Source organism: Arvicanthis niloticus, chromosome 4, assembly GCF_011762505.2.
Source record: "Arvicanthis niloticus isolate mArvNil1 chromosome 4, mArvNil1.pat.X, whole genome shotgun sequence".
Lineage (NCBI taxonomy): Eukaryota > Metazoa > Chordata > Mammalia > Rodentia > Muridae > Arvicanthis > Arvicanthis niloticus.
Window position 1 is genome coordinate 85,303,636 of NC_047661.1, and position 27,044 is coordinate 85,330,679.

At 37.2% G+C, this 27,044-nt stretch overlaps 1 protein-coding gene across 1 annotated transcript; it reads right to left on the minus strand.

Moving 5' to 3' along the window:
* Positions 1-11,624: 11,624 nt before the first annotated feature.
* Positions 11,625-26,167, minus strand: LOC117707238 (chitinase-like protein 4). Its single transcript, XM_034500673.2, has 11 exons — positions 26,108-26,167; positions 24,606-24,635; positions 23,940-24,141; positions 21,154-21,210; positions 20,146-20,311; positions 16,170-16,294; positions 14,202-14,325; positions 13,797-13,982; positions 12,869-12,988; positions 12,646-12,787; positions 11,625-11,932 (listed from the first exon to the last, which is right to left on the minus strand). Exons 1-11 carry the CDS (start codon positions 26,130-26,132, stop codon positions 11,901-11,903), a joined length of 1,209 nt encoding a protein of 402 aa, XP_034356564.1. The 5' UTR covers positions 26,133-26,167; the 3' UTR covers positions 11,625-11,900.
* Between the last annotated feature and the right edge of the window lie 877 nt (positions 26,168-27,044).

The window sequence follows — 27,044 nt, forward strand, 5'->3', positions numbered from 1 at the left end:
CAATCTTCTTTGTGGTTGTCACATTCTGTAATGAACAAAATCAGGTACTGTTGACCCTTTTGAGGTGGAGGGGTCTCTGTGGACACCACAGGCAGCACAATCTGTGAGATTCAAGGAAGTAATTTGTTTCACCATAACTAAATAACTAGTGTTGGCACAAATCTGAATGCCTTGACCCGATTTAGTTAATTTGTAGGCATAATTAAGCACAATATACTTTCTTAGAAACATTTCTAGTGATAATTAATTTAACCTCACATACACAATAACATATGCATAAATCATCTTAAGGAACAAAGTAAATACCTAAAGATCAGACATGGCAATTTTAAAACTCTTTGTAAATGCATTGACACCTTTGTAAAGGTGGGTTTTCTAGACTGACTACATGTGACATCTTACATAAAGATATATTCTGTAGATTGATTGAGAAAAACATTTTATAATAAATGACTTCAGGAAGGGGATAATCTGGTGGGGTCCCAGCCACAGAGATAGCTTAAAGGTCACTAGGCTCTTAACCATGTCTGTTACAAGCCATATGGGTGGGTAACAGATTATGCAACTCTTTGAAAGAACAACACTGTGTGATTAACAATTGAGTTATATCTAGTACTTATGTGTGAGCAAAAGAAACTCTTTCTCTTCTATGACTATGTATAATTATAAACTCACTAGTGAACATAAAGGATTTGTCAGTGGTACCTTGATTACTGTCTAAGCAGAATCTTTTCATGTTTTGTACCAGCTGAGGCCCTAGTTGTTAAAATATTTTGCAGATGAAAATGTTTACCAGGATGTGTCTGGCTAATCAGTATAACAACAGGCTGGCTTATCAAAGGATGAAACTCCTTCAGCATATTAAGACTAACAGTACTCCCTCTGCCATTTTAGGGAAAGTAATACCATATCTCCAAGAATTATGATAGATACACATACCATAAATATCAGTCATTCATTTACTATATTTTGTGCAGGTTTTGGGGCACAAAGAACTTGTTCTAAATCAACAGTTAAGGTTCATTATAGAGATTTCATTACTCACATGAAATCACAGTCTCACTGGGGAGCAAACAGTACAGTTCCTTGGAAGCTGTTAATTATTTCGTAATCTTTTTTTTCCTTCTGGAATTACTCAATCAAAGTCTTTACCTTATCTCCAAGAATTATGGTGGATACACATAGCACAGATAACACTCACTCACTTACTGTGTTTTGTGCAGGTCTTGTGGCACAAATAACCTGTTCAAATAGAGCAGTTAAGTTTCATTACAGAGATATTTCATAACTCACATCAAATCGTGGTCTAATTGAGGAACAAGTAGTACGCTTCCCTAGAAGCTGTTAACACTTTTGGATCTTTTCACTTCCTCCCATTAAAGTCTTAAGGGCAGTGATAAAGGGATATTTCCACTTTTATTACCACTCTCAGGGTATCATCTTATAGTGTGCTGTTAGAAAAGACTCAACATAAAGGAAGTAAAATGATATTATAGAAGAACTCATGTGCCATGAATATTCCATCAGGTCCCAAAGTAGACTGTCAATTTTGACCGTGTCATCTGGCATTTTTGAGTTTCTAATGACATTTCTATTCGCAAATACATAAAGATGGTTGTAAACATGAAATGCCTCACTTCCTAGACTATTTACTACTTGAAGAATTTTCAAAATTTTTGTTTAAAATTAGTTTCTTTTAGTCTCTTTAAACATCATATATTCCCTTACCTACACTTAATTTTTACATACTCAAATGGTTGTACTCCTACAACTGATGTACTCTGCATTTTTCTGACCAAGCCGTCAGTCATGTCATCTCTCATGTCACTCCAAACCCAACAACAACAATTCTTCAAAGTTAAGTTTAGACCTCTTTAGCCCTCTACTATGTACTTCTCTTTTCATTCTCTTGTACACAGAACCACAAATTGTTTAGACAACATATAGGATGTTGCTTTGTGAGAATCCTTAGAAACTGACAGGAGGGTAAAATTGTGTCCATTCTGATAGGTCAGCTCTACATCAAAGGTATTGTTGGTTTACACTTGGTTGCTCCATTTCAGTCCTTTGGGAGTTGAAATGCATGCATTCCTTCTATAATAAACTGATTTGAAGAGGTTGATTGCCTTTCACAGAACAAGGCAAAGTTTCAAATAAATTCTCTCAGGAAACATTTCACTGTACAAATAACATTGACCAAGCCTACAACCACTTACCATATGCAATACATAAAAATGCATATTTCTTTCACCTAGGCTTAGTTTTTGTGTGACCATGAACAAGTCTAAAATGCATAAATTAGCACATTTTGGAAACATAGGAATCCCATGGAGTCAAAGCTCTAAGGGCAAAACTTGCCTTTGGATCGAGAGAAGTGAAGCCTTCGTAAGAGAAAGAAAGTAGGAATGGAAGTTCCCATAGATAAATGAACAGCAATTGTTCTTTTTAGCATTGAATCCAGATACAGTAGAAAATCAATATCTTGTAGAAAATACTCTGGTTATTGATGTACAAATTTATGGTTTCTTTAGAGACCCAGTTATGTCATGTGAAGTTGTGCTGAGGTAGACAAGTGTGAGTATATTTGCTGAAGCAGACACTTGAAAGGATGTTTTGCTGAAGCAGAAAATAGGTAAAAGGATATTTTGCAGAAGATCCATGTGACAGGACATGTGAGGTTTAAAGAGAATACAAATATAAACCCACAGAGTGTGTGGCAATGGTCTTACATTGTTTCACATTGCACCACTTTGCTAGTCTTCACTGATGATGTTATTGCATTGGTTCACTTTGCAACTGTAGCTGATTTTCACTTGTCATTACTTCATTGAGAGTATCTGACTGCCACTATTGGTTCTGATTTGATGTTGTGGACTGGACTGGTGCTATCCTAACAATAGTTGTGCTGTCCACAAAGAACTACTTTCAAATACGTTTATAACCCCCATTTCCTATTAACTTTTCTTTTCCCCTACCTCTGATAGGTGGGCTAGAAGGGAGACTGAAAGCATCCAAGAACTCTTATAAAAGAAAGAAGAAAATTCTATGAAATCTTATGAAAAATCTAAGGTTGTAGAGCACCAGACCCTTTATTCTGAAAGGACAGGGCAGGAGTAATTGTGACTCCATCAGGGAATATGAGGAAAAACATATAAAAGTAAAGGTCATTTGAGTGGTAGTATGGAAACCTAAGCTCAGTAGAACCTTCTGAATATACATACATATAGGAAAGTGATCTAAATGAAATCAACAAACAATGGGAAGAAAAACAAAGACAGGTTAATGGAGCAGAGTGATTTAAAGGTTTGAAGAGAATAATGACACATGAAGTGTTAACATGAGATGGGATAAGAGGGAAGGGAGTCATAACTGATACTAAGTACCTTTTGAAAAAAATGTGTACACAAAACATAATACTGTAGAAGCCTTCTAAAATGTACATACATAAACACATATACATGTATATATGTATATATGTGTATTTATGTGATATATATATATATATATATATATATATATATATATATATATATTAGAGTTAATATGGAGCCACCTTATAAAGGAACAATATCGCTATTTAACTGCATTAGATGTGGTCTGCTTTAGATTTGTTGGCCAGTAAGATTTTATAGAGATCCAATTGTTGCCAATATTATTGTACATAATAACTTGACAGTAAGACTCTATTTCTGCAGACACTAACAGAGTTCTAGACCATGCAGAAATCAAGATGATACTTACCTGGAAACTAAATCCCTATAGGGTGCTCAAATGTGCTATGCTTACTTCCAGAAGAGAAAAATAATCATCAGTCTCACCAAGCTGTGATCTCTGAGAGATCTGAAAACTGGCCTGTTTGGGGTGTATATTTGGACTCACCTCTGAGAATGACAAGACAACATATCATTATAGTAGAGGAACTAAAAATGTAGCTGCCCTAAGTATGTTCTTCTTTAGGTGGCTGACAAAAAGACACACAGTTATACACAGATTGCTGTTTTTAATTAATCATTTTAATTTACATTTCAAATGATAGCCTCCTTCCCTGTTACTCTTCCAACCTCCTCCATGCCATGTCCCCCCTTTACTTTGCCTCTATGAGGGTGCTCCTTATGTGAAGTGCTGTTGGGATATCATGGAACACAGCAACTAATTTTTCTCCAAAAACATCAAAACACAGTACACTCTCTTTAAATATAACAGACACACAATCACACATATGGGGAGCTGACAGAAGGCGGCTATCATCCTTGCAGCCATCTTGAGCCATATACCCTGACAAGAGATTGGATTACAATAGCCTGCAAGAGCTGAGCACACTCTGATAACAACTTGCTTTAGATATCCAGGATCTTCCCTTGGGTGTGTGAGACTTAAAGCTGTGATTTAGAGCCGGACTTAAGGGCGTGACTTAGAGATCAGATTTAGAGATAAGACCTAAGGGTGTGACTTAAGGGTGTGACTTAAGGACATGGCTTAGAAGTGAGACATATAAAAGATGAGAGGCAGACAGAAGAGTTCAGTATAACTTGGAGTAAGAATTAGGCATTGAGGAAGAAGACACTTGGACTAGAGAAATTGGTAGAAGAAATGATGGAGCTCAAGAGTCCTATGGAAGAGTTGGGGGAAGGATTGAGGGACCTGAAGAGGACAGGAATTACATAGTAAGATGAACAGACTCAACTAACCTGGACCCTTAGTGGCTCCCAGAGTCTGAACAGCCAACCAGTGAGCATATGTGGGTTGGGTTGAGGGCTCCCACACATATGAGGCAGATGTGCAGCTAGGACTTCATGTGGATCTCCTAACAAATAGAGCAGAGGTTGTCTGTAAATCTGTTGCCTGCCTCTAGATCCTATTCATCTAACTGAGCTGCCTTGTCTGGCCTCAGTCAGAAAGGATGTGCCTAGTCCTGCAGTGACTTGATGGTGTCAGGGTGGGGTGATACAGCAAGGACTCCCCCTTCTCAGAGGAGAAGAGAAAGGGGGAATGTAGTTAAGGGGAATGTGTGTGGAGAGACTGAAAGAAGAGGGGCTACTACTGGAATGTAAAATGAATGAATAAATAAATTAATGAAAAAATAAACATAAACTACCACCCTCACTTGTTGCATGTGTTCATTGTGCATCTTATATCTCTTAGACACAGGCTTTTATGTACACCTAGATGATCTAGTACTTACTGAGTTGTCTATTTAGATATCTTGTCAATATTACTCGCTCAGCATATTCAGTATAGAACCACAGGAATGAGAAATCAGACAAAATTATGAAAGGCCTTTCATTCATACAGAAGGAAAAAAAACCTAAAGTAAAATTATCAAAAATACCAATTTTTGGTTTCTTGTTCTTCGGAACCCTGTATTTCTTTTTTAATATTCAGAACCAGGTCTGTGGTAGCATTTCTATGCTAATTTTACTATGTGAGAATATAGGGCCAAAGAATCTTCCTTATTCCTCACACTTAACAACTGCTGGGAAATATTTAGACTATATATGTAGAAATAAGTTTTGTATCCATCTGTGTTCAACTTTTCATTTCCTGGACACACTGTTGTTTCCACCACTCCATGAAATGAAGCAATGTGATTTCTAAAATGTACCAACAAAAGGCCAGAGGACAAATGAGTAGAGGAACCACACCCAGCTGTTATGAGTAGGGAAAGATGTAAAGGAAGTAACTGAGCAATAGTTTTGAAAGTACTTTTAGAAGGACACACTTGCAGAATAGTCGACTGATTATATCTGCCTAGACAGAGTAATCAGCCCTTAATAATTCTGCAGCACTAAGGTCTGTCAGATGATCCTGGGCCAGAAGGCAGAAGAACAGATGCTCCAACATCTTGTAGTATAGGGAGTGTCCAGGTGTTCAGAGGTCTCTATAAATTGGCTAAGTTTTAGAAGCTATGCTTTGTGCTTCCCACAATTTTAGTTAACTCAGTCATTCTGGATTTCTGACGGGGTTGAAAACTTATAGTCTCATAGCCAATCCTGGCTATCTACCTTGAGAGAAAAGATTTGAATGGATGGTTTTCAGCTGACATTCATTCTAAAGCCAAGGAAAAAGCCAGGTTCAGAACTAAGTGTTTTAGTTAGGATAGATGACAGAGGTTCTGGTTAGTCAACAAAATGATGGACTGGGTATTAGGACTATCTTGTACCTCACTGGTACAAATTGGCATAATTATGCTCTAATTGTATTTTGAGAGAAAAGTTTTATTTTAACAGGAAGGGTGCTATGTAAAAGGAGCTAAGGTGGGGGGGTACTGAGAGGAAGGGAAGGAGTAAGGAGAGGAGGAAAAGAAAGAGAGGAGAAGCTAGGTGATGAGAGAGAGAAAGAGGGGGGAGACAGGGAGGCAGATGTTCTCGTGTCTCCACCAGTCAAAGATAGTTGATATATCTAGGTTGGGTAGTGGGTTACACCTCTTGTTGAGCATTACCAAACTTATAAAGCCTTTGATTAACATTTTTAAAAAGTGTATATAAATGCAAAAAAAGAAAAGGGGCATGGGATAGGGGTTTTCTAAGGAGGGGGTGGGGAAAAGGGATGTCATCTGAAATGTAAATAAAATATCCAATAAAAAAAAAGTTTGAAATAGGAGTTGAGGGTGGAAACGTGGAGTAGGGGACATTGCAAAAGAGACTTAAGGAAGGGAAGAGGGTTAGCCATGCAATTGTGGAGGTGGGTGCCTGGGTGGCCGAGGGCCCAGCTCCCAATGAATGCTAGGTCTTCTGGGTGGTAGTGTTAGGACAGAAGAGAGCCAAGTTGAGTCCTCTTCCCAGTGTTTCTAGGTTCTTGTCTCCATCAAGGAAAGAATTGGAAGCAAAGACAAATGAAGATATGGGAGGAACTTTATTATAGGCAAAGGCGCTGTGCTCAAAGGGTGAGTAGAAGCAGACAGTAGTAGCACAGTGCTAATTTGGATAGTTACGTTGATGGTCAAACTGATGGAAGGGTGGGTTGTCATAGTGAAGGTGAGGGGAAGGCCAGGCATTCTAGGCATGGGTGTGAATTCCCCACAGCACTGTTTACACTCTTTTTGTACTCCTATGAGATAGTCCTAATGTTGTGGCATCAGAGACGTGGTGGGTAGGCATGCTTACTGGTTGTAGCATGTAGGTATTATCAGGAAGCAAAGGGTATTTTTGTAGCCATCTACCTCAGCAATGTTGGACCCAGCTGGTATGGAGAGTCTTGTGTTTTTACTGGGTCTAGGGTCTGGTTTCCTGCTCTAGTAAGCTCTGAGATCACCAGTGTCAAGCCACCATGAGTTTGCCTCTTTCCTCTGCCATGTCTATTTAGCCAACTTTAGTGGAAGCAGATAGAGAGATGATGAGAGCACAGCCTGTGGTAGGGAGTGGCCTCATTGTGTGGGTTCTATAGACCTGTATAAGGGCAGCAGCCATTACTCTTGTATGGTCCCACAAAGATGGGTGAGGGCAGGTGAGACACTAGATTTATTGTCTTAGAAATGGCAGGTGCAGGATCAGCACTGAAGACCTGCAATGTGGAATTACTGTATTTCTGACAAATTCTTTCTGGTGATTCTGATGTGTCCTTGGTTATTGGTACTATTCTTTCAGCTTAAAAACAAGGTCCATGATTTTAAATTAAAAATTATCTTTTAAGAGGAAGAAGACTTTCTTAGCATCCCAAATGTCTGTAATTTGGAGAGGTCAGAAAAGCAAATCCCAGAAGTTATATGACTTCCCCAAGGTTACACAGAGTCAGGTTTCAGAATAATCCTTCCAGATGAGTTCAGTGAACCTTCTCCGGTTGCCTAATAAATGGTGTCATTTGACCCCCATGAGGAACACGGTTTGAACCCAGAAGTTCTGTAAGGTTGATCAGGTGATCAAATGTTTGGTTATCTAAAGATCAATCAGGTGCCAATGGTTGTTTTAACCTTTGTGGTTAAAAAGAATTCAAAATGTATTAATTGCATTTTCTGCTCCTTGAGAGGAATTTTGGGAGATTCATCCCATTTTAGAATTGGAATGGACCTTCGTTTTTCAAGATCCTGCAGTGCTCTGGCTCATAATTTTGCAGTAAGTGCTTACTAAATATCATTATAAAACATAGAAGCCACTCTGCTGACCTTGGACATTAGATAAGATTTTTGTTTTGTTTTAAGTACATTTAAAAAAAATCAGTTAGCTTTCTTTCCATTTGCTTCTTGGACAGTGTTGCTAAATTTTTCTCACTTTAATTAATTTCTTTTTATAATGTTGGGTTCCCTGACCTTATTTTATAACTCGGGCATAAATGATAGCTGTAGCATCTGAGTGTGAGAAGACTGTCATTACACCTTGCTAGGGAGGCACCCGTGTCCTTGCTAGGGAGTCAGTTCAGAGATGTCTTCCTGAGGCCAGTACTCAGGGCTCAGGACTAAGCTGGGGAAATGATTTCAGAGTCCCACCCTTCTCCATTTATATAATCCTGTAAGTTTCAGTGATTAGCTCAGATCCATCCTTGTCATGGGGGCAGGTGACACATTCCCACTGAGAATGCTTGGAGATTATAGAGACAGATTTTTTTCCCCTTTTACCTAGCCAGACTTGGAGGTAGAAGTTGTGTCTGCTTTGAAAATTGAATATAAAAATGGATATCTCAAGTAGTTTCCCTTCTGCCTCCTATCCCATGGAGAAGTCACATTCAACCAACATGAAATGTTCAATTAACCCACTAAAGCTGTCTGGTCCTACTCACTAGCTACGTTGAGGTCATCCCTCTCAGGGCTTAGTCATTTTTTAAAATGTGTAAGTTCAACCTAAATTTGTTTCTGGATGTTTGTGCAGCCATGATTCATCTCCTAATCTCCCCACCAAAAGAGAGGGTATAATTTGTGTCTTTATCATAGTTTAGCTTCTGAAGCACCACCAGGCCTGTTTTCTTCAATGGGTGGTTACATTGAGTAACTCTTTGAGGCTACCTCGAGCAAGGCTGTGGCCGAGAATTATGTGATGCTCAGTTTCCTGATGGATGATTCATGAGATGGTTGTGTAGGAACTACTTGAATGATTAGATTTGTACCTGGAGTTGAGATGGAGATTTGGGGGGGGGGGGAGGGTTTCTTGTAATTTAGCTCTGATATAGTTTATAGGTTTAAGTAAATGATCATTCCTGGATATCGTGGCATCTTAACTGTATGAGGCCCAATCACCGTGCAAGGGTACTCTGGGGAAGCGGCCATGTGAAGATAGAAGGGTTCTGAGTTATTCCTTCCCTGCTGGGCAGTTGGGGAGTGCCCCTCATCCAAAATCACTGACACAATTGGTATGGACGACCAGTCACATGGATGTATAAAGGTTCCTCCTTCAGGACCTTCAGGACCTCTCAGAAGTACCATCCTAGCATCAGAATCCTGCCTGCAGGATGCCCATGGCTAGTTAGCTTCTCTCTTAGCTCAGACTTCACTTGCCCTTCCTCCCTTTTATGTCCTTCTCAAAATGTTGCTTCCAAGACACCTAATAAACTGCTTACTTGCCAAAAAAAAAAAAAAAAAAGAAAGTACTTTTAGAAAGAAGTTACAGGAATATTCTATATTGCAAATGAGCGCAACAGAAGTAAAAAGTGTAAAGTGGTTTTGTGCACAACAATAGAATACTAATTGTGATCAAAAGCAGCAAAGTCAGAAATGTGACCTAGTAAAGATTATTGAGTCCCCAAAATCTGTATTCCAAGGCAATATTGAGAAATAAAGCTTTGTACCCATGTGCTTGCCATTGTATACTCACAGAGTAGATTTTGTAGCTAACAGGCAGCAAACTCTCTCATTGTTTACCCTCAGAAATATGGTAATGGGCAAGGACATACAGGAGGCTTTAAAGATTGGAGTATTCCATAATCTGTGAATGGGGAGTGTGAATTCAGTGATTTGTGCGTGGTCAGAAAAACGAAAAGTGTCCAGAAGAAAGTTGGGAAAGACCTTAAAAGAGGAGGGGAACTTTGAAACAATTCAAAGGACACATGAATGAGAAAGAATGTGCAGTACTGAGAGTATTTCACCCCTGAGAAAGGGATAAAAACTGGACTGTAAAAAAGTATTTAAGAATAAAAAAATAATAAAAAATAAAAAATAATTAGTACAGTGTAATCATGTCAGCTGTGGGCTTTGAAGTTAGGAACTAGGAATAGATATGACTCTCACTAGGTCTATACCATAGTTATTCTTTTGTAAAATAAACCCTATAATGTGAATGATTATATGTGTCAAAAGCAAATATGATAATGAGTTATGTTGTTTTTTTACTTTAATGGACATGTCTATATATTCCTGATATTTTGTAATATATATTTAAAATGTAGAATATACAGAAAAGTAATATGTAAAATGAAATATATATATGTTAAATTTATGAATAGCTTGCTGATATTTACATGTTATTTAAGTATATTCAACACCTACTGCTCTACCTAAGAAGTCTCAGAATTTCTGCTCACATGCCTACACCTGCCCAACTAGACTTTCTTTAGACCTCTGAGTCAAATTTTATCTGCTTTTGTACTCACGATGGTGGGGTCCTCTTTTTGATTACAAGACATAGCAATTTTACTTCTAGATATATGTTCAAAAACTGAAAATAGACATTGACGAGATATTTGTAAATTTATGTCTAGAGTAATCTTCTGACTGAGAGATAAAGAAAGAATTGGTATTATCATTATCAGTGAATAAAAAGTTTACATAGGGTTAATTGCATGCAATTTAGATTAAACTGAATATGCTGGCAAATGATAAAATATAAAAGCTCTTTAGAGACATTATCTTTAGGGACAATAAAAATTATCAATGTAATAAAATATGTATGTTAACACAAATAACAGGTTTTGAAAATAATCAAAGTCAGAGAAACAACAAAGAATGAGTCTGTTTGTGACTGGTACATGAAAGTTTGAGATTGGCTGAGTTTTAGTAAAATCTTGAGTTCTGTGATAAATAAATATTGTGGGATTGCTTGGTGATGCTGTTGGAATAACATTTGAAGACACTTATGAAGTGTCTGAGCAAAATGAACTACATTCAAAGAAGGTGAATATGGTAAAATCTATAACTACTTCTTGAACAAAGTATGCAAAAGGACTTAATGCCATTTGACAGTGAATGCCAAGTAAACCAAAAGAAAAGGAGGGGAGAGGGCTGTAAAACAAACATGGTGCTAAGGAATTTGGTGGTTTAGGAGGACCCTGTATCAACCTCAATACTCAGACAGCAAGTCATAAGAAGACAGAGGTCTTCCAAAGCTGCAAACTCAAGAAGGGATCAAACAGCTCTGGTTTCTCAGGACATGTAAAAATCACTTGGAGTTGCACCAAACTGGTTACATCAAACATCACTGTGTGTAGGCTGTCATCCTGAGGCTACTTGTAGCTACTTCTAGATTATAGACAAAGTAACACAAACCCATACTCTTCATGTTGTCATTCTCAATCTGAACCAATCGCTAAACATTTCCATCTCAGCCTCAATATGAGAAAGCCTGAAGTCAAAGAGAAAACCCAAAGCCACTGAGTTTAACCACTACTTCCCACAGCCATTTTACCACTATAACCCATGAGCAGAAACGATTTCCTCAAAGTTGCACAGGAAGCACCAGAGATGCTGATGTTTTAAATGTGCAATTTATTATGATAAGCAAGAAACAAGCAAGGTGGTTTTACAGGAAGCAAAAGAAAATGTTCAGAGCTTAGCCAGAGCTGACAGATGAAGATCATTCTTTGTTTCTTCCCAGCTGGTATAGCAGACAAGACATCCATCTTAGTAGTACTACTCTGGGATTCAATTCTGGCAAGCCCAGGACTTAGTGCTATTATTCTCCATGGAAGGGTGATGCAGAGTCATCTGTGGAAAGGCTGTTGAACTTGCTTTTATTCTGACAGTTTCCAGGACAAATTACTGGCTAGAGCTCCCCTGGATAAGAGGTGTAACAACCTGGAACACACAAAACAAGACACAGAGGTGACCCTGGAGGCAAGTGGGGAAGAAAAGTACAATCTAGGTGACATGGACTAGAGGAACAAACTGACTTCAGAGTCTTTCAGTTTATATCAGATAATAAATCCAGACATAGTATTTAGGGAACTTGCAACATCATCCCAGGGGTTAACCTATTTCCATGTCTCTATAATCTACCTCAGAGCAAGCTGGACTAGCAATTAAAAGTATTGCTTTCACCATCAGTGCCATAAGCAATACTTCCTTGATATTCATTGGGTAAATGAGTTTGTTAAAAATCTCAGAATATACTACACATTACAGAAAATATGGACAGACACTATGCATGTCAGCACTTCCAAAGTATTTCTGATAAAAGTCCACAAAGGGACAGATTTGCACTCTGTTGATATGGTTAAAAGAGGAGAAAAATCTGGAAGTGAGGGTGTGTAGAGTTCCTGCAGACTCATATAACTGGAATACTTAGTAGACCTAGAACAGCCTGCCTCACCCTCGAGGTAGCCCTGGTTCCCAGTAAATGTGTAACATAAATTAATGGAACTGAACAGGTGGGTAAGTGTCTATCACTTTGAAAAGAGCACATAAATAAGTTGAAAATATGACTCAGGAGTGGGGATGGGGTTGTCCAGGCAGCCTTTGAATGAATGCAGGGCATTGTACACTATGAGTATAATTGTAGTGTCACTTACTTGCACTGCGTACATTCAGATCTCTCTTTAAAGCAGAAGTCAAAGGGAAACTTCCCTGGTGACAGAAAGAACCAGTGAAGTCATCCATGTCCAGGGGCCAGACCATGGCACCTCCTAACTTATTGTCTTTGAGCCACTGAGCCTGTTGAAACAGAGGAGATGAGTCACTTGATCTCCTGGGAATCAGGCTGCAATCTCATCACATTCAGTGGTCTAAGCTTACCTTCATCTTGAAGCTCTTGACATTATCATAGCCAACCCACTGATTGCCCTGATAGGCATAGGGTACTTCCTGGGAGGCATCCCAGCTCTCAGTGGCTCCCTCATTCAGAAATGTACAAATCTTTAAACAAACAGATTCAGATCTTTTAAATATTAATGCCAAGAAGGAAAGATAACATTCAGTTTATTTATCATTTCTCCATTCTTTTGTGGAGTTTTCTGCATTTTCTAAGGAGTTTTATTTTATTTGTCTTCCAGTAAACAGACATTTCCTTGAATTTCCTGGTTCTACAGGGCACATCTAGGCCTTTCCCCAGACTAAGGGAGTGATCTAACTTGAGATGCATCACTAGTCCTCATTACTACATTTTTACTTTCTGAAATATTCTCCTAAGCGATAGCTAAGATAGTCTTCAAACTGATGATTCTTATATGCTTGCCTCCTAAAAGTTGATATTCTAAGTGTTAGTCATGAGGGTTCACAGTAATCTTCATAGCTTATACTACCATACTGTGATTCCGTCTATCTATACGTGTTTCTGGACATTGAACTTGATGTCAACATATCAAACAAACCAAGGACACAAAAGGCATACTAATACTTGAGTTATTTTTAAAATGATCATATGTTACTCTCATACTTGTAGTGTGTTTTTAGAATCCACCTTAGCAGGAAATAAATGCCCTACAGTCATTTTCATGAATATTAGGTTTTGGTCTGTTGTATCAACTTGTATATTCTAAAGTATCTCTTGCTATTGACTATATGAAAGTATACTAGAAAAAAATATGTAAGAACTTGAGATATTGTATCTGCTTATGGAGCGTACATGCTGGATACAATGAGCATATACTTTCAGCTGATTCTAGTACTCAAACAGAGAAATGGCTCTGTAATTCCCTGAGCACACTACAACCGATATACTGACCTCATAGTAAGCCCAGAGTCCTCCTTCACCTGTGTACTTCCCTGGTGTGCCAGCACAAACAGTAGGGGCACCAATTCCAGTGTTAGAGGGGTCACTCAAGATAAAGGTATGCCCATATGCTGGAAATCCCACAATGAGCTTCTCAGGAGCCGCCCCATTTTCTTTCCAGTAGGTAATGATTGAATCCTGTAGTGGCAGAAAGTAAACTTATTGCTAGTGTATCTGGTGACCTGTGTTTGTATAGGCTAGTTTCCTGCTCTGATATCATGAATTGTGTGATTTTATAAACAATAAATAAAATCGGATTTCCAAATAAATTGCTGAGTTGTAGCTTTTCAGATACATGAAACGGCATAGGCTCATGCATTAATCTCTCAATTCCACTTGAATCTGTTACTGTCTTACCACATTGAGATAGGCATTATTTCCAGAGTCAGTGGGAGATTTATAGAGGGGACTATTTTCTCCAGTGCAGCCATCCTGGGAATCATGGAGATTATATGTCATGACCTGAATATAGTCAAGAGTCCTGGAAAAAAAGAGAAAGGTCTTAGAATCAATATTTTGGTTACACGTCTTCAAGTTCATCCTTGTATTCTTCCCTAATATACATCCTAATATATGCATCATTTTTCTCCCCATGTACCCCTGCCTAGTTCTCTGATTTCATTTTCTCTATAGCTATGGGTGTTGAAAAAAATGTATTGGTAATGTTATCCACTACCACTCAAAAGAACAAAAATAAATCAAAGGTATACTAGAACATCAGTGAAATGAAACAGTTAGGAGTTAGACTGCCAATGTACTTAAATAAGCATGGGGATTTGGAGAGACTAGGGGATAGAGAATGCCTTAGAAAGAAATATAGGGCATAGAAAATTGAATTAAGTTAATATACTTGTTCATAATCTAAATAAACTATAATACTCATCATATATTTGAATACAAGTAATCTGCATGAGTAATAATACTGCTGCAAAAAGACATGAGCTATTAAATGAAAATGTCAGTGTCAGGCATGTTATATTTCTAAAGCATACAATTTTTCTTGCAGTCATCAGAGACACCAAAAACAATCCAGCATATTGCAAATGCTCTATGATGTACAACATAACTTGATGCTAAAACCATACTGATGAACACAAGGCACATTAGCTCTAGACACAGAGAAACCAACCTTAAACTTACAGTCAATCTCTCCTCCTATAGGAAGCCTACACCATGACATTTATGTAAGGTAGTCTTCTCAGGTAAAAAGACACCAATGATTACAACCAGTGATAGATCCTGAATGCTACACGACCAACACATTTACAAATTATTCACTAAAGACATGATCATTATGGAGGTAATAACCTGCTTTCTGACTGTATATGAGGCCTAACATTGGGTGTATTTTACACCTGTCAAAGTAAATCTGACCAAACATTCGTGCCTTAGAAACTCACAGGCCCAAAATGGAACTGGCATTTGTTGTTTTCCTAGACTGTCATAGTATTAAACTGCCATTCAGATAGGCATTTATTTCCATAGATATAATATGCTTTCAAGATTTTTTTCCAGAATCTCTGCTCTTTTTGAAGAAAAGTTCTTAATTGATACACTCATTATTGGTTAAAGCACAGAATCTTAATTAAATCCGAGTTCTCAGCTCTAAACATGACATTTCTACTAACATCCCTCACGTGTAAGGTTGAAAGAATATGATATAAGAGGGTTTGTGAAGAATTTATTGCTGCTGAATTAAGGAAGGAAGCTGAGGAAATGCTGATTTCTTCACCGGATGTGGCTGTTGGAAACATTATCTCAGAGCAGTTGGTGCTGTACTGACAATACCTACTGGATAGCAAGTGTCAGAAAATTGCAGCATTTTAGGCAGGGAGTTCCATTCCCAAGCCCAGCATATTGTAAAGAAGTTGTTATTTAATGGCTGTAAAACGAACAAGAGTCAACCTCTTTTAGGAATGTGGCCATTAGTAGGTGCCTGCATTCCACTGGATGAACCCACAGCCATGCACATGTTGGCTTTAGAATTTGTGTAAGGAGATAGTAACATCATTAAAAACTAAAAGCAGAAAACCTGTAATTCAGAGGAATGTAAGTTATAAGCTCTTAGGATGATTTAGAGACCAAGTCATTAGTGAATGTATGTGATCAAAATACATTGTTTTAACATATGAAATATTTATATAGATAAACATGTTATTCATAAGATCAGTAAACATAAAGTTAGAATTATTCTTAGGACCACTTTTCCCACCTGTGTAATCATAGCACTGCCTATAAACAACACCTTGAAGCAACAAGAAGCCCATGAATAAGTGACCTTTGCTTAAACTCCCACAGGAGTCCTGAAGTTGGATCCTCACTTACTGAGAGAGTTCAGGGATCTTGTAACCAGACTGGATTGTGGCAATGACACCAGCTACTGTGGCAGTGAGGAGCAGCCTTGGAATGTTTTTCTCAGTGGATTCGTCCTCAAAAGCTTTACGCATTTCCTACAAAAAAGTACAATGTACTTGCATATTATATGTGGTATTTTTAAAGACAAATACGAGTCCTATAAAATTATCTCAGTGCACATTTACAAATTTTCTTTTACTTTATTTTTTTCAATACCTCAATAAAGTATTAAAATTGATGATATTAATTTATGGCTACCTAATATGTATAGAAATTTTAAAAATATTTTGTAGGAATCCAATGTCTGGTCAGAGCTCGTTCTGAATCCAGCACTCTGTAAGCGACTTTGACCTGAGCCTGTGTCCTCCTGCAGTGGTGCAGTGAGATGCTGGCAGTGCTCTCTGCTTGAACTGGCTCAGAGGACCTGTATCATGCCTATTCAAATATTGGAGTGAGAAAGTGGTAAGATCTGAGTAAGAGGTCCAATTCAGTGCCTGTTTATAATCCACAGGATTCTACGTGAGTCTAATCATGCCTTCAGATTCAGGTTCCTCTCATGGCTGTATTATCTGTATGTGACAGACATTGTTTCATAGGATATATGGATAGGTTATGCTCATTTTTCTTCTTATTTTTCTTCTGATATGTTTTGTGGGCATTGTTCATTGCCTTATTTCTTTTTTGAGAAAGGTGGGGAAAAGACATGAACTTGGGTGAGCATGGAGGTGGGAAGTATCTTGGAATAGTGCAGGAAATAAGTTAAAATGAAATTTTATAAAATGAAGAAAGAAAACTTCCACATTTTGCCATGTGGTAAGAGGATTCATTGATGAGAAAATTTTACTGGTCAAAGCCATGAGAAGATGAGTGCAATAGACGATTTCAAGTGTTAAACCTATCAATTGTAGTATGTGTGTTAAAACTTTGTCTTGATTAATGAAAACACTCAGAATTGTAAATGTGAGTCAAAAGCATGATTTAGTTTACTGTACAGGTTTTATTTCTATCAAAGATATTTAACAAAAAAATATCTTGTCATTCATTAGTACTTAATATTGAAACTTTCCAGAGGCTGGTTAAAAATCCGTGGAGTGAGTGTTATTGAAAATAATTTGTTGGTTCATATCTAGAAGAACAGCATGTACATCATAATTAAAAAAATAAACAATATTTTTAAAAATCATTTTAGGAGAAATTGAATTTTAAAACCCCTTTTCAGTCTTTCTAGGACATAAAGGTCTTTTTGCACACCAGAGAACCCAGGAAAGGTAAACATACCACTTCCCTCACAATAGAATGAGATGTGTAACTGTTCTTCTTGGAATGCCGGCAATAATGTAGTTTTACAATGTTGGCGATCCTTTGTTTTCTGATGACGTAGGCTCCTCCTATATCTGCTAGAATTTACTTTTCTCAAACCCTTTCCTCTTAAGGCCTTGAGAATCAGTTTTAGGCCACAAATCCCATCTTTATGAGTGATATAATTAGTGCTTTACAACAGCCCTACTGACTTCTCGGTTATCTTATGCCATCCTGACAATAATGACAACCACACACATTATGTTTACCTCAGTGGGGCTCCACAGACACCCAAATTTGGGTAGGTTCTGAGTCAACAGTACCCATTCTTATGAAATTATGCAGATGTGTTTTATAAGTAATCTCAATGTAAACATTTATTAAATTGTTGTAATCTTGGGACTGAGATCATTGTTATCTGAATATTCTTTTTCAAATTAGTTTGTTCCCAAATATGACTAAAGTAAAAGGGTCTGGGCCCAACACTAGAAGTCGTGGTCCAGCACTGGTTACAATAAATTTGGGTTGAGCAGAGTTTCATTTTTACCTCACCCTGATTGTTTTTATTTCCTGCCTGCTTAAAGACCTGAAAGGGAATCACCATAAGCCTTGCTTTGTAGTCTATTCATTTTTATTGGGGATCATCTACTCCTCATCCTAACTCAAGTACAAGACATCAAATCAAATTTCATATCATGAAGTTTAACAGTGAATATTAATCCACTCCTGGATATAATAAAGTTAGTTTTGACAAATAGAACATGTCCCTATCTCATAGAAATTAAGTAAGGGTTGCATAATAAGGAATACAATGAGCCTTCATAAATTGCACTTAGAAGATAAATAAGCTTTAAAAAGTTTTGTAATGAAGAAAAAAAAATGTTTATTCTACCTCAGGTCCAAGGATTAGGACACACTATGCTAGAGCAAGGCCATGTGAAACTGATGCTTTGAACTTATGACATCATAAAATAAAACACTGTTTTGAACTTACTATCTAAATCTTTCTGTAACTCCCCTTTTGTCTAACATGTTATCTATGAGGTAGTCTTTTTCTTTCATAGGAACTTTTGTCTGCAAAACTATGAAAAACTGAAAGCAAAAATAAAAGTGTGTGTAGCCCTTTTCTGCTTCATCCAGTGTGTATGTGTCTCTGGGTGTCTGACCTTGTCTGTCTTTTTTTTTTTCTTCCTTCCTTCCTTCCTTTCTTTCTTTTCCTTTCTTTCTTTCTTTCTTTCTTTTTTTTCTTTCTTTCTTCCTCCCTTCCTTCTTTCCTTCCTCCCTCACTTCCTTCCTTTTTTCCTTCCTTCCTTCCTTCCTTCCTTCCTTCCTTCCTTCCTTCCTTTCCTTCTTTCTTTATTTTCCTTTCTTTGTGGCTCGGGAAGAGAGAGATAAAGAACTCCAAGCCTCTTTCCTGGCCAGCAAGTGCCCCCTAACTCAGAAAACAAAGGTCCCAAGTACTTTAGTTTCTTTCTTTAAGCTGCTGTTGCTTTGGCAGAAGTTAAGTGACAGAAGTCATCAACTTATGGGCTCAAAAGCACTTAAGAGAATTAATTGCCAGGAGCCATCAGCTTCTGGCCCCCGAACACAGCAGGTTAAATTCGCATAAGCCATCAGCTTTTGGCCCCAGAATAGCAAGAGAGTTAAACTGCCAGAGCCACCAGCTTCTTACCCCCAGAATAGCAAGAGAGAGTTAAATGGCTAGAAGCCATCAGCTTCTGGTCCCCAGTACAGTAAGAGAGTTAAAGCCAGAGGTCATCAGCCTTTGGCTTTCATCTGACTCTGTGTCCCACCTCAGTACCTGACTGTCAGATCAGGACCATGTCAATTCATTAGTAGTTTATGTCACAAAGGGCTGTGTCTTGTCATATTTCTTGACTATTATTCAAACCCGTCAAAGTAACACAAGGTGTTGCATGAGAATTACGTATCCCTAAATAAATATAAAGTCCCCACATAATCAGAACTTGATGCCTTTTGAACTCACATGTCTTACCAAGTCACTTTTTCAGAGATCTCAACCTCTTCACTGTGATAGAGGCCTCCTTACCCAATTTAATAACAACAGAGTCCTTCTCAGACTTAGTACTTACTCACAAGTACTTCCTAATCCTTCTTAAAACCAGGTCAGGTACTCACAACATTGGGTTTCTTTTGCACTCTGGTGTTTCATGCCAGTTATTAAGATGCTTCATGTATTGCCTAGATTGCCTCATATGCGTGACTGATGAAGCAAAACATTCTGCCTTGTTCTTTGCTTAGAAGTGTATCCACTTACTTCTGGCTTATAAGGATTGAACTCTGTATGCAAACAACACAGGTAGTTGTGATACTTACTTACTAGCTCTGTGATTCTGGAAAGGTTACTCAAATACTCTCTGAACATTAATCATTTTGCCTGTAACATGATGATCATGACACTGGATTCACTCCCTAGAGGGTGTATGATGATTCACTATGGTTCTAAAACAGCACGGAAATAATGGCTCACATGTGTGTTGAATAAATGAATAATAAGTTAGGACTTTTACAGTGCTAAGATTCTATGTTTCTATATTTGTTTGGTTTTGCTCTACAAGTACTCATAGTTCTTGAAATGGAGAGATTTAAAGCTTCTAGGACCAAAAGTATTTTTGAATTCGCTCACCTTCACCAGGACACTGAAGAGATGTTTGTCCTTAGGAGGGCTTCCACGAGACCCAGGGTACTGCCAGTCCAGGTTGAGGCCATCAAACTTATACTGGCGAAGGAATTTGATGACTGACTTAATGAATGTCTGACGGTTCTGAGGGGTTGAGACCATAGTACTGAACCTTTTGTATATTGAAAGAAGTTAGTGTTAGGCTTCTATGACATGGACACATTGGGAACAAAAGAGTTCACAGCTGATTTTTGACTCCTTGTCCTTTACTAAGGTGCCTTGTTTCTCTCTCATCCTCCCTTTGCACTCACATCACTTAACCTCAAAATACTCTTTATTTCTCAGGCCCATATTATCTACTAACAAATTTCCTTTGCATTTTAAGTTTATGTCCATGCTAACTCATCATATTTGCCTTCAAACACCCCAAGTTCATAGTTGATCAAAGAAAATTTCTTCTTAATTAGGGGCCATTGTTTTATGTCATGTATATATATGTGTGTGTGTGTGTGTGTGTGCATGCGAGTGTGTATATATTTATGTATATATGTGTATGTATAAATGTGTATGTATATATGTATATATACATGTGATACATACATATATATATATAGTCACTGGAGAGTATTACTAATTTAAAGGATTAGAATGATTAGGTGTGGTCTTGTTGGAGGAAAAATGCCAACTAATTACTCAAAAGGAGAATATGACCCTCCTCTGGTTGGAAAGATATTAAATAGTTTATGAAAATCATTTTTAGTAGCTAAAAATCTCTCAGAAGATACATCTTAAAATATCAGGCCAAATTTGAATTTGTGAAGGCCATATGTATACTTAGAAACAATATTTACTGCTTAAATTGAGGCTCTATGGTAATTATTTACATATTAACCTATTTACCCAATATATTTCCTTTAATTCCGATTTCAAAATATGAAGTAATTGACCTGTGGTTGTATAGTTCTAGCCTGCCTACAACAATAAAACCCAGTAGCCCATATAAATAGAACTTACGAAGCAGATCCAAAGTTCCATCCTCCAATGGCCAGGAGAGTTTTTAGCTCCGTGTTCCTCAAAAATGACAGAAAAAGACACATATCAAAATATTTCTCATGCCATTCAGTTTTTTCTAACATAATATCATATTACAGAGGAAGTGTGATTTCACTACTGAGTGATTTTTAATAAAGTTCTTCATTATCATAGTTTTAGGACAGGCCTCTTAAATAATAGTAAATTTGAGAATTTTTTACCAAGTAGTATAGTGACTGCATTTCTGTGCAAGTAACTTAGAACCATAGATAGCTCACATTCTCCCTAGTAACAAAACTGACAAATATCTGGGTCTTTATTGTTTTGCCAATCTTCATCAGTTAATACAAATCAGTTGTGTTGGAAGTATATGTCTTCACTGAAATGCTTGTTTTGAGACATCAGATTCCACAGTAGTTGATCAGCACTTTTGAGAAGACATTAAAATTCAAGGGTTCTTGCCCATCCTCAGAGCTTCAGATTCTGTGATCTATGGTAGGGATAGGCATTGCTTTCAGTAGTCCATTTAGTTTTGATGAAAGACGTGCAAGGGACACTATTAAATATAAGACTTTTTTTGAACTCATTTTCAGGTGGAAATCATAACTTAGATTTTTCCTAAAGATACTATTGCTACTAAAGGAAGATGTCACCTGAGTCTTTCAGAGCATTGGTATGGCTAAACTTCCTAACCTGTCAATTGTTGGAAATAAGTGATCAATTTATTGTTAAATATAACAAAACTTTTACAGAATTTATTAAGCATTTATTATTCTTGGGAGCAGTGATATTTACCTTCTGATGGCTCACAGTTCTAGTCTTGAAGTAATCAGCAAAGATTACAGTTTTTGATGTTTTCCAAAAACAAACAAACAAAAAAATCCTGACAGAGAAAAGATGAACCACACTACTGATGTTTCCATTACTATGGTATCTTTTACACAGCCAGAGCAGATAGTGTAAAAAAGAAAAACAATTCCGTAGTATGAACCACATTATCAACCAACCAGATCCTGCAGAGCTCCCAGGGACTAAACCACCAACCAGAGTACACATAGAGGGACCCATGTCTCCGGCTGTATATGTAGCAGAGGATGGCCTTATCTGGCATCAATGAGAGGGGAGGCCCTTGGTCCTGTGGAGACTCCATGCCCCTAAGTAGAAAAATGCTAGGGCAGTGAGGCAGCAGTGGGAGGGTGTGTGGAGGAGCCCCCTCATGGAAGCAGGGGGAATGGATGGGATAGGGGGCTTGTGGAGGAGAAACTGGGAAGGGGGATAACATTTTAAATGAAAACAAATAGGCAATAGAAAAGTATTGTGTACATCTTTGCTATTTAACATGTGGATTCCCACTCATAAGTTTCAAAAGTCCCACAGCAGAATGTTCCTAAGAAAACAATGCTCACACAAGTAATTCAAAAATGAAGTTGTGACCCCGGCTTGCAGCACAGACAATAATAAACTGAAAATACAGTGGGACAGAAACATAAGATCTGAAGCTTCCGAATTAATGAAAGAAGATGGAGATACTTCCATTTGATTGATTTAGACTATGAATATTTTTATTATGTATCACAAATTTACAAGCTACTATTGAAAGATTAAAATAGCTTTGTCCATTTATTTCTCATGAATAAAAAAGGGAAAGAATAAACTGAATAAAGATAAGAGGTTTAGACTCATGAGAATAATTGCAAAGTATAATATGATAATGAATTAATATAAAATGCGCAAATCAGCAAATAAGTGTCAAGAATATAAATCATTTTGGACAAAAGGGAATATCCTTGGAAAGACATTTCTCAAAGAAAAACAACTGTGTAACAGTTGAATTAAGCAAACTAACACCATGATTAAAGGATAAATTTAGATTTCAACTGCATTGGCCTATCTTCTCATGTCTCTCATGGCAGCTATAATATTGGATTAGGTAAAACCTAATCAATATTATCAAGTATATGAATAAAAAAAAATTGGACATGGATGATATGAAAGTACCAAAGTAGAGTTATAGAACAAAGCATTATAAAGATAATTCAGAATGGTAGAACTGCAACATGATCAAAAAACGCACTCTTCAGTTTATCTCTAAAGCACACATGCTCAAGGTTTTCAAGAGATGTCAGTGTGCCAACAGTAATTGTAGCTTGATTCACAAATTCACCTTAAGTCACATTAATTATCAAGAATTAGATGAATGGACAATGTGGTTTGCTCTGCACATATCCAGAAATACTACTCAAACATTAAAAGAGTGAAAGTTGGGGTTGGTTTGTTTTCTGCAAATATATTTGTGAACCTGAACATAGTAGACATGGAATTAAGTGAAATAGGTGGAAAAAGACAAATAAAATGTGGTCTGAATTGCAAGTGATACCGATAATATTTGAACACATAGATTCTGAAAAGAGTATGATGATTCTCACAGAGAGATAAGAACATAGTGTTGGTCAAGCCACACAATGAACCAGGAAGAATATTTCAAGAATTATGTATAGGAAGAAACCTAACCACATACAAAATATGGGGTGAGGTAGCATATATCCTAATAAGGTTGTGAGACCTAGAGATGTATAAGAAGAATTCCAAAGCCGGTAGTAATAAAATAAATAGAAAGATAAAGATACAGCCTGTCTCAATTTAAAACTGAAGAATACATTGATGGAATCATCATGCAATTTTGTTAATTCTGACATACGTTTTTAGGAAGCAATGAGATGTAGCAACTATTGGCACACTGATACCAAACGCTATATCTCTGACTTTACCTGGATTTCAGGCCATTTAATGCTTCATAGTCAGTCAAATCCTGCTCACTTGTGTTGATGATCTCATTATTCCGCATCCCAGCAAAGGCATAGATCAGGTGAGTACACAGGCAGGGGTCAATATTGCCAGGTTTGAAACTCCCTACTGTTGGCCTGTTCTTAGCCCAATTGGTATAGTAGCACATCAGCTGATAGGATGATCCTGTGGAAAGTTATCAGAGGAATAGTGTCCTGATGTGGATGCCTGTGACCTTGGCTAACAATTTTGCCTTTATTATCTTATTTGCTGTGTATGAGATATATGTTATCCAGGAAGTGATGAATGCTGTGAATATTTGTGCAAATGAGTACAACTTATAAATCAGCCAATGACTATGACCTGGTTGCTTAAAATTGTAACAAATTTATAGTCAAAAAGCACAATTTCTTTAAAACCCAGAAGTTGCCAATTTCAAAACTCTCATCTCACTAGTCAGGACAGCAGAGGAAACTGATGCCATTCTCCTCCTAGGAAGCAAAATACTGCATTTCCTCTAATCAATTATCTCTTGCCATTTGAGTCCATATATCAAAAGGAAATGAATCCTGACTGGCAGAAATTTGCATTAGTAATAATGAATCAGGATTAAAGATTTATGTTGATGAAAGGTTTGATCAAAAACTCACCCAGCTGTACATTCAGAAGAATTGCCAGACCTAGAGAGAGAAGGGGAAAGAAAACACATTTATTTCTCTGAATCAGTTGGTTTAACCATAACAGTTGGTGTAACATAAAATTTGTAATCCTTGTGGACCATCTTACTGACTGTAGATCATTATTACAACACACAAGAGAATTGACTTTGGCAAAAAAATAAAAATAAAAATAAAAATATTGGTTTGCCACTATGGAGACCTTAAATTATCATGTCTTTCAAATTTCTCTTTACTTTGTAGTCCAACCTATCAATATTTCATGTTTCACCCTCCATGTCCTAATTGTTATTCAACATTAAATCTACTACAACTACAAGAATTTCTGACTGAAATCATTCAAAATTTCAAGTGCTTACTGGCCATACATTTATGAATCTTAGTTCTAAGAGTTGTAATAAATCAAGTCTTCCCCAGCTGATACAACTTCTAAAGCACAGAACTGAGTATCTCCTGGAGAGTTTTTGATGTTTGAAATCATCGGTTAAAAGTAATTGCGAGAGAAAATACTCACTCCAGATTCCATTTTTGACTCTCAGTGGGCAGTTTAGGATGAAAATCATTTCTGTTGATGACTTTTTGTATTCTTGTTTACTCTCTCTCTCTCTCTCTCTCTCTCTCTCTCTCTCTCTCTCTCTGTGTGTGTGTGTGTGAGTGTGATGTTGTTATTGTTGTGTTGGTAGTGGGGATGGTAGTGATGGTAGTGTGTGTGTGTGTGTGTGTGTGTGTGTGTGTGTTTATTTTTGAATCGTGGTATCTCATTAGTTACACAAAATTGATTTTCTATTGGAAAACCTTCTGAGTGTACTTTTCAAGTGGTAAGTTTTTGGCATGAATCATCATCATGAAATTACAGCTCCTCTAATCTGATTCTTTTATAAATTGAGATTCAAGTCTTTTGAAGAACTTTCTGAAAGTGTACAAAGTTTCTGAATCACAGATGCACAGAAAGTAGTAAGCTTTGACCAACTTGGCTTGAAACAATGACAAACTCAAACACTTCAGATCACTGTTTGTCTACCTAGGACAGTTCTATGTCATCAAAGAAAAAACACAATGGAGGACTAATGTGAAAGGATGCTGAGTAGAGAAGAGGTAATAAATGTGGATAGTTCTATCTCAGATCCTACTTATTTCTATCCCTCAAAATAGCCTTCCAGACAGCAATCCGGATACAGTCACAGAATTGCATTTTCAGTAAAGAGGCATAGGAAGAGTTATGGTGTAATGAATGGCTGGCCAAAAACCAAACAGCAAAGAACCCTGGAGTGAAGGTGAGACATTAGTGCCATGCCTGTGGCATCAATGTAGGCATACATGTTCTCCCAGCAGATGAACTTATGAGAGCTAGAGAAATCCCGAATAAAGAGACCCAATTTAAAATGATAAATGAAGAATTCAAAAACATAATATAGTAGAGTTAAAACTGCTTCTTTCAGGCAAGACTAAGGCTCTATGTCTGATTTCCAGCTTACCTGTGACAACAATGAGCTTGGCCATGATGTCTTCGGGACTGCTTCAGAATGCTTCATTCAGTTGTCTTTTTATATCATTTTAGACCCTGGTTATCACAACATTTTCTAGGTAGTAAGTTTTTACCAGAATATGTGTGTGGCTAATTATTAAACCAATAGATACCTACTGTTGACTTATCTCCCTTAGTATCTGACCATCACCTTTATGGCCTTGTATAAGTAAAAGTGCCCTGTGTCCTACCAGTGGGTGACAACTACCACCCTAGGTAATAACTCATTTTTAATGGTTTTCGCAGTTCCCAGAAATGCATAATCTTTTCTGATACAACAATTCATTTTTATTGTGCATGCTACCTATCTAATAAAATTCTTATTCAAAAGTAATAAAATGGTTCAGTAAAGATTCATTCAGGAAAGAGTCATTGTCAAATAATTTACAAACTTTGGTAATTCACAGGAAAGTCTTAAGACCATTGTCTGTGAAACTTTATCTCTTTCATGGCCACTTTCTAAATATTCTGCCAACTCCTGTTCTGTAGAAAGATTTCTAGGTAGGGTTATTAGACATTTCTTTTTCTAGGAATAAATGTGCCCTAGCATGTTCCTTTTCCAGCTCAGAAGCACCCTCTATTTGTATTCTATTTGTCTTCTATTTGTATGCTAATGTAGAAAATAGAAACCATTCCCAGTCACTAATATGTAAAGTTGATTATGGTAAACTTTCTCCATTCCTACAATATTGGCCACTCATTGTTAGTATTCTGTGTTAGAATTCATTCCAATTTACTCTTCCATTTTTAATTCAAGTTAAGCAAAACTGTGTGAGATATCAGCTTCCTCTTAATTCCTATAGAAATTCCAGAGCACATTATCTATATTTTCTCAATGGAATTGACATGGGATCATACATTATTCCAAGTTAGTAAAAATTTGTATT

Excerpts from the sequence above, each read along its gene's own strand:
- LOC117707238 (XM_034500673.2), bottom strand. The coding sequence starts at position 26,132 with ATGGCCAAGCTCATTGTTGTCACAG. Across the intron at positions 14,326-16,169 it reads AAGATCCCTGAACTCTCTCA|GACTCTTGACTATATTCAGG; the intron begins GTAAGTGAGGAT and ends CTTTTTTTCCAG. Across the intron at positions 13,983-14,201 it reads ATAATGCCTATCTCAATGTG|GATTCAATCATTACCTACTG; the intron begins GTAAGACAGTAA and ends CTGCCACTACAG.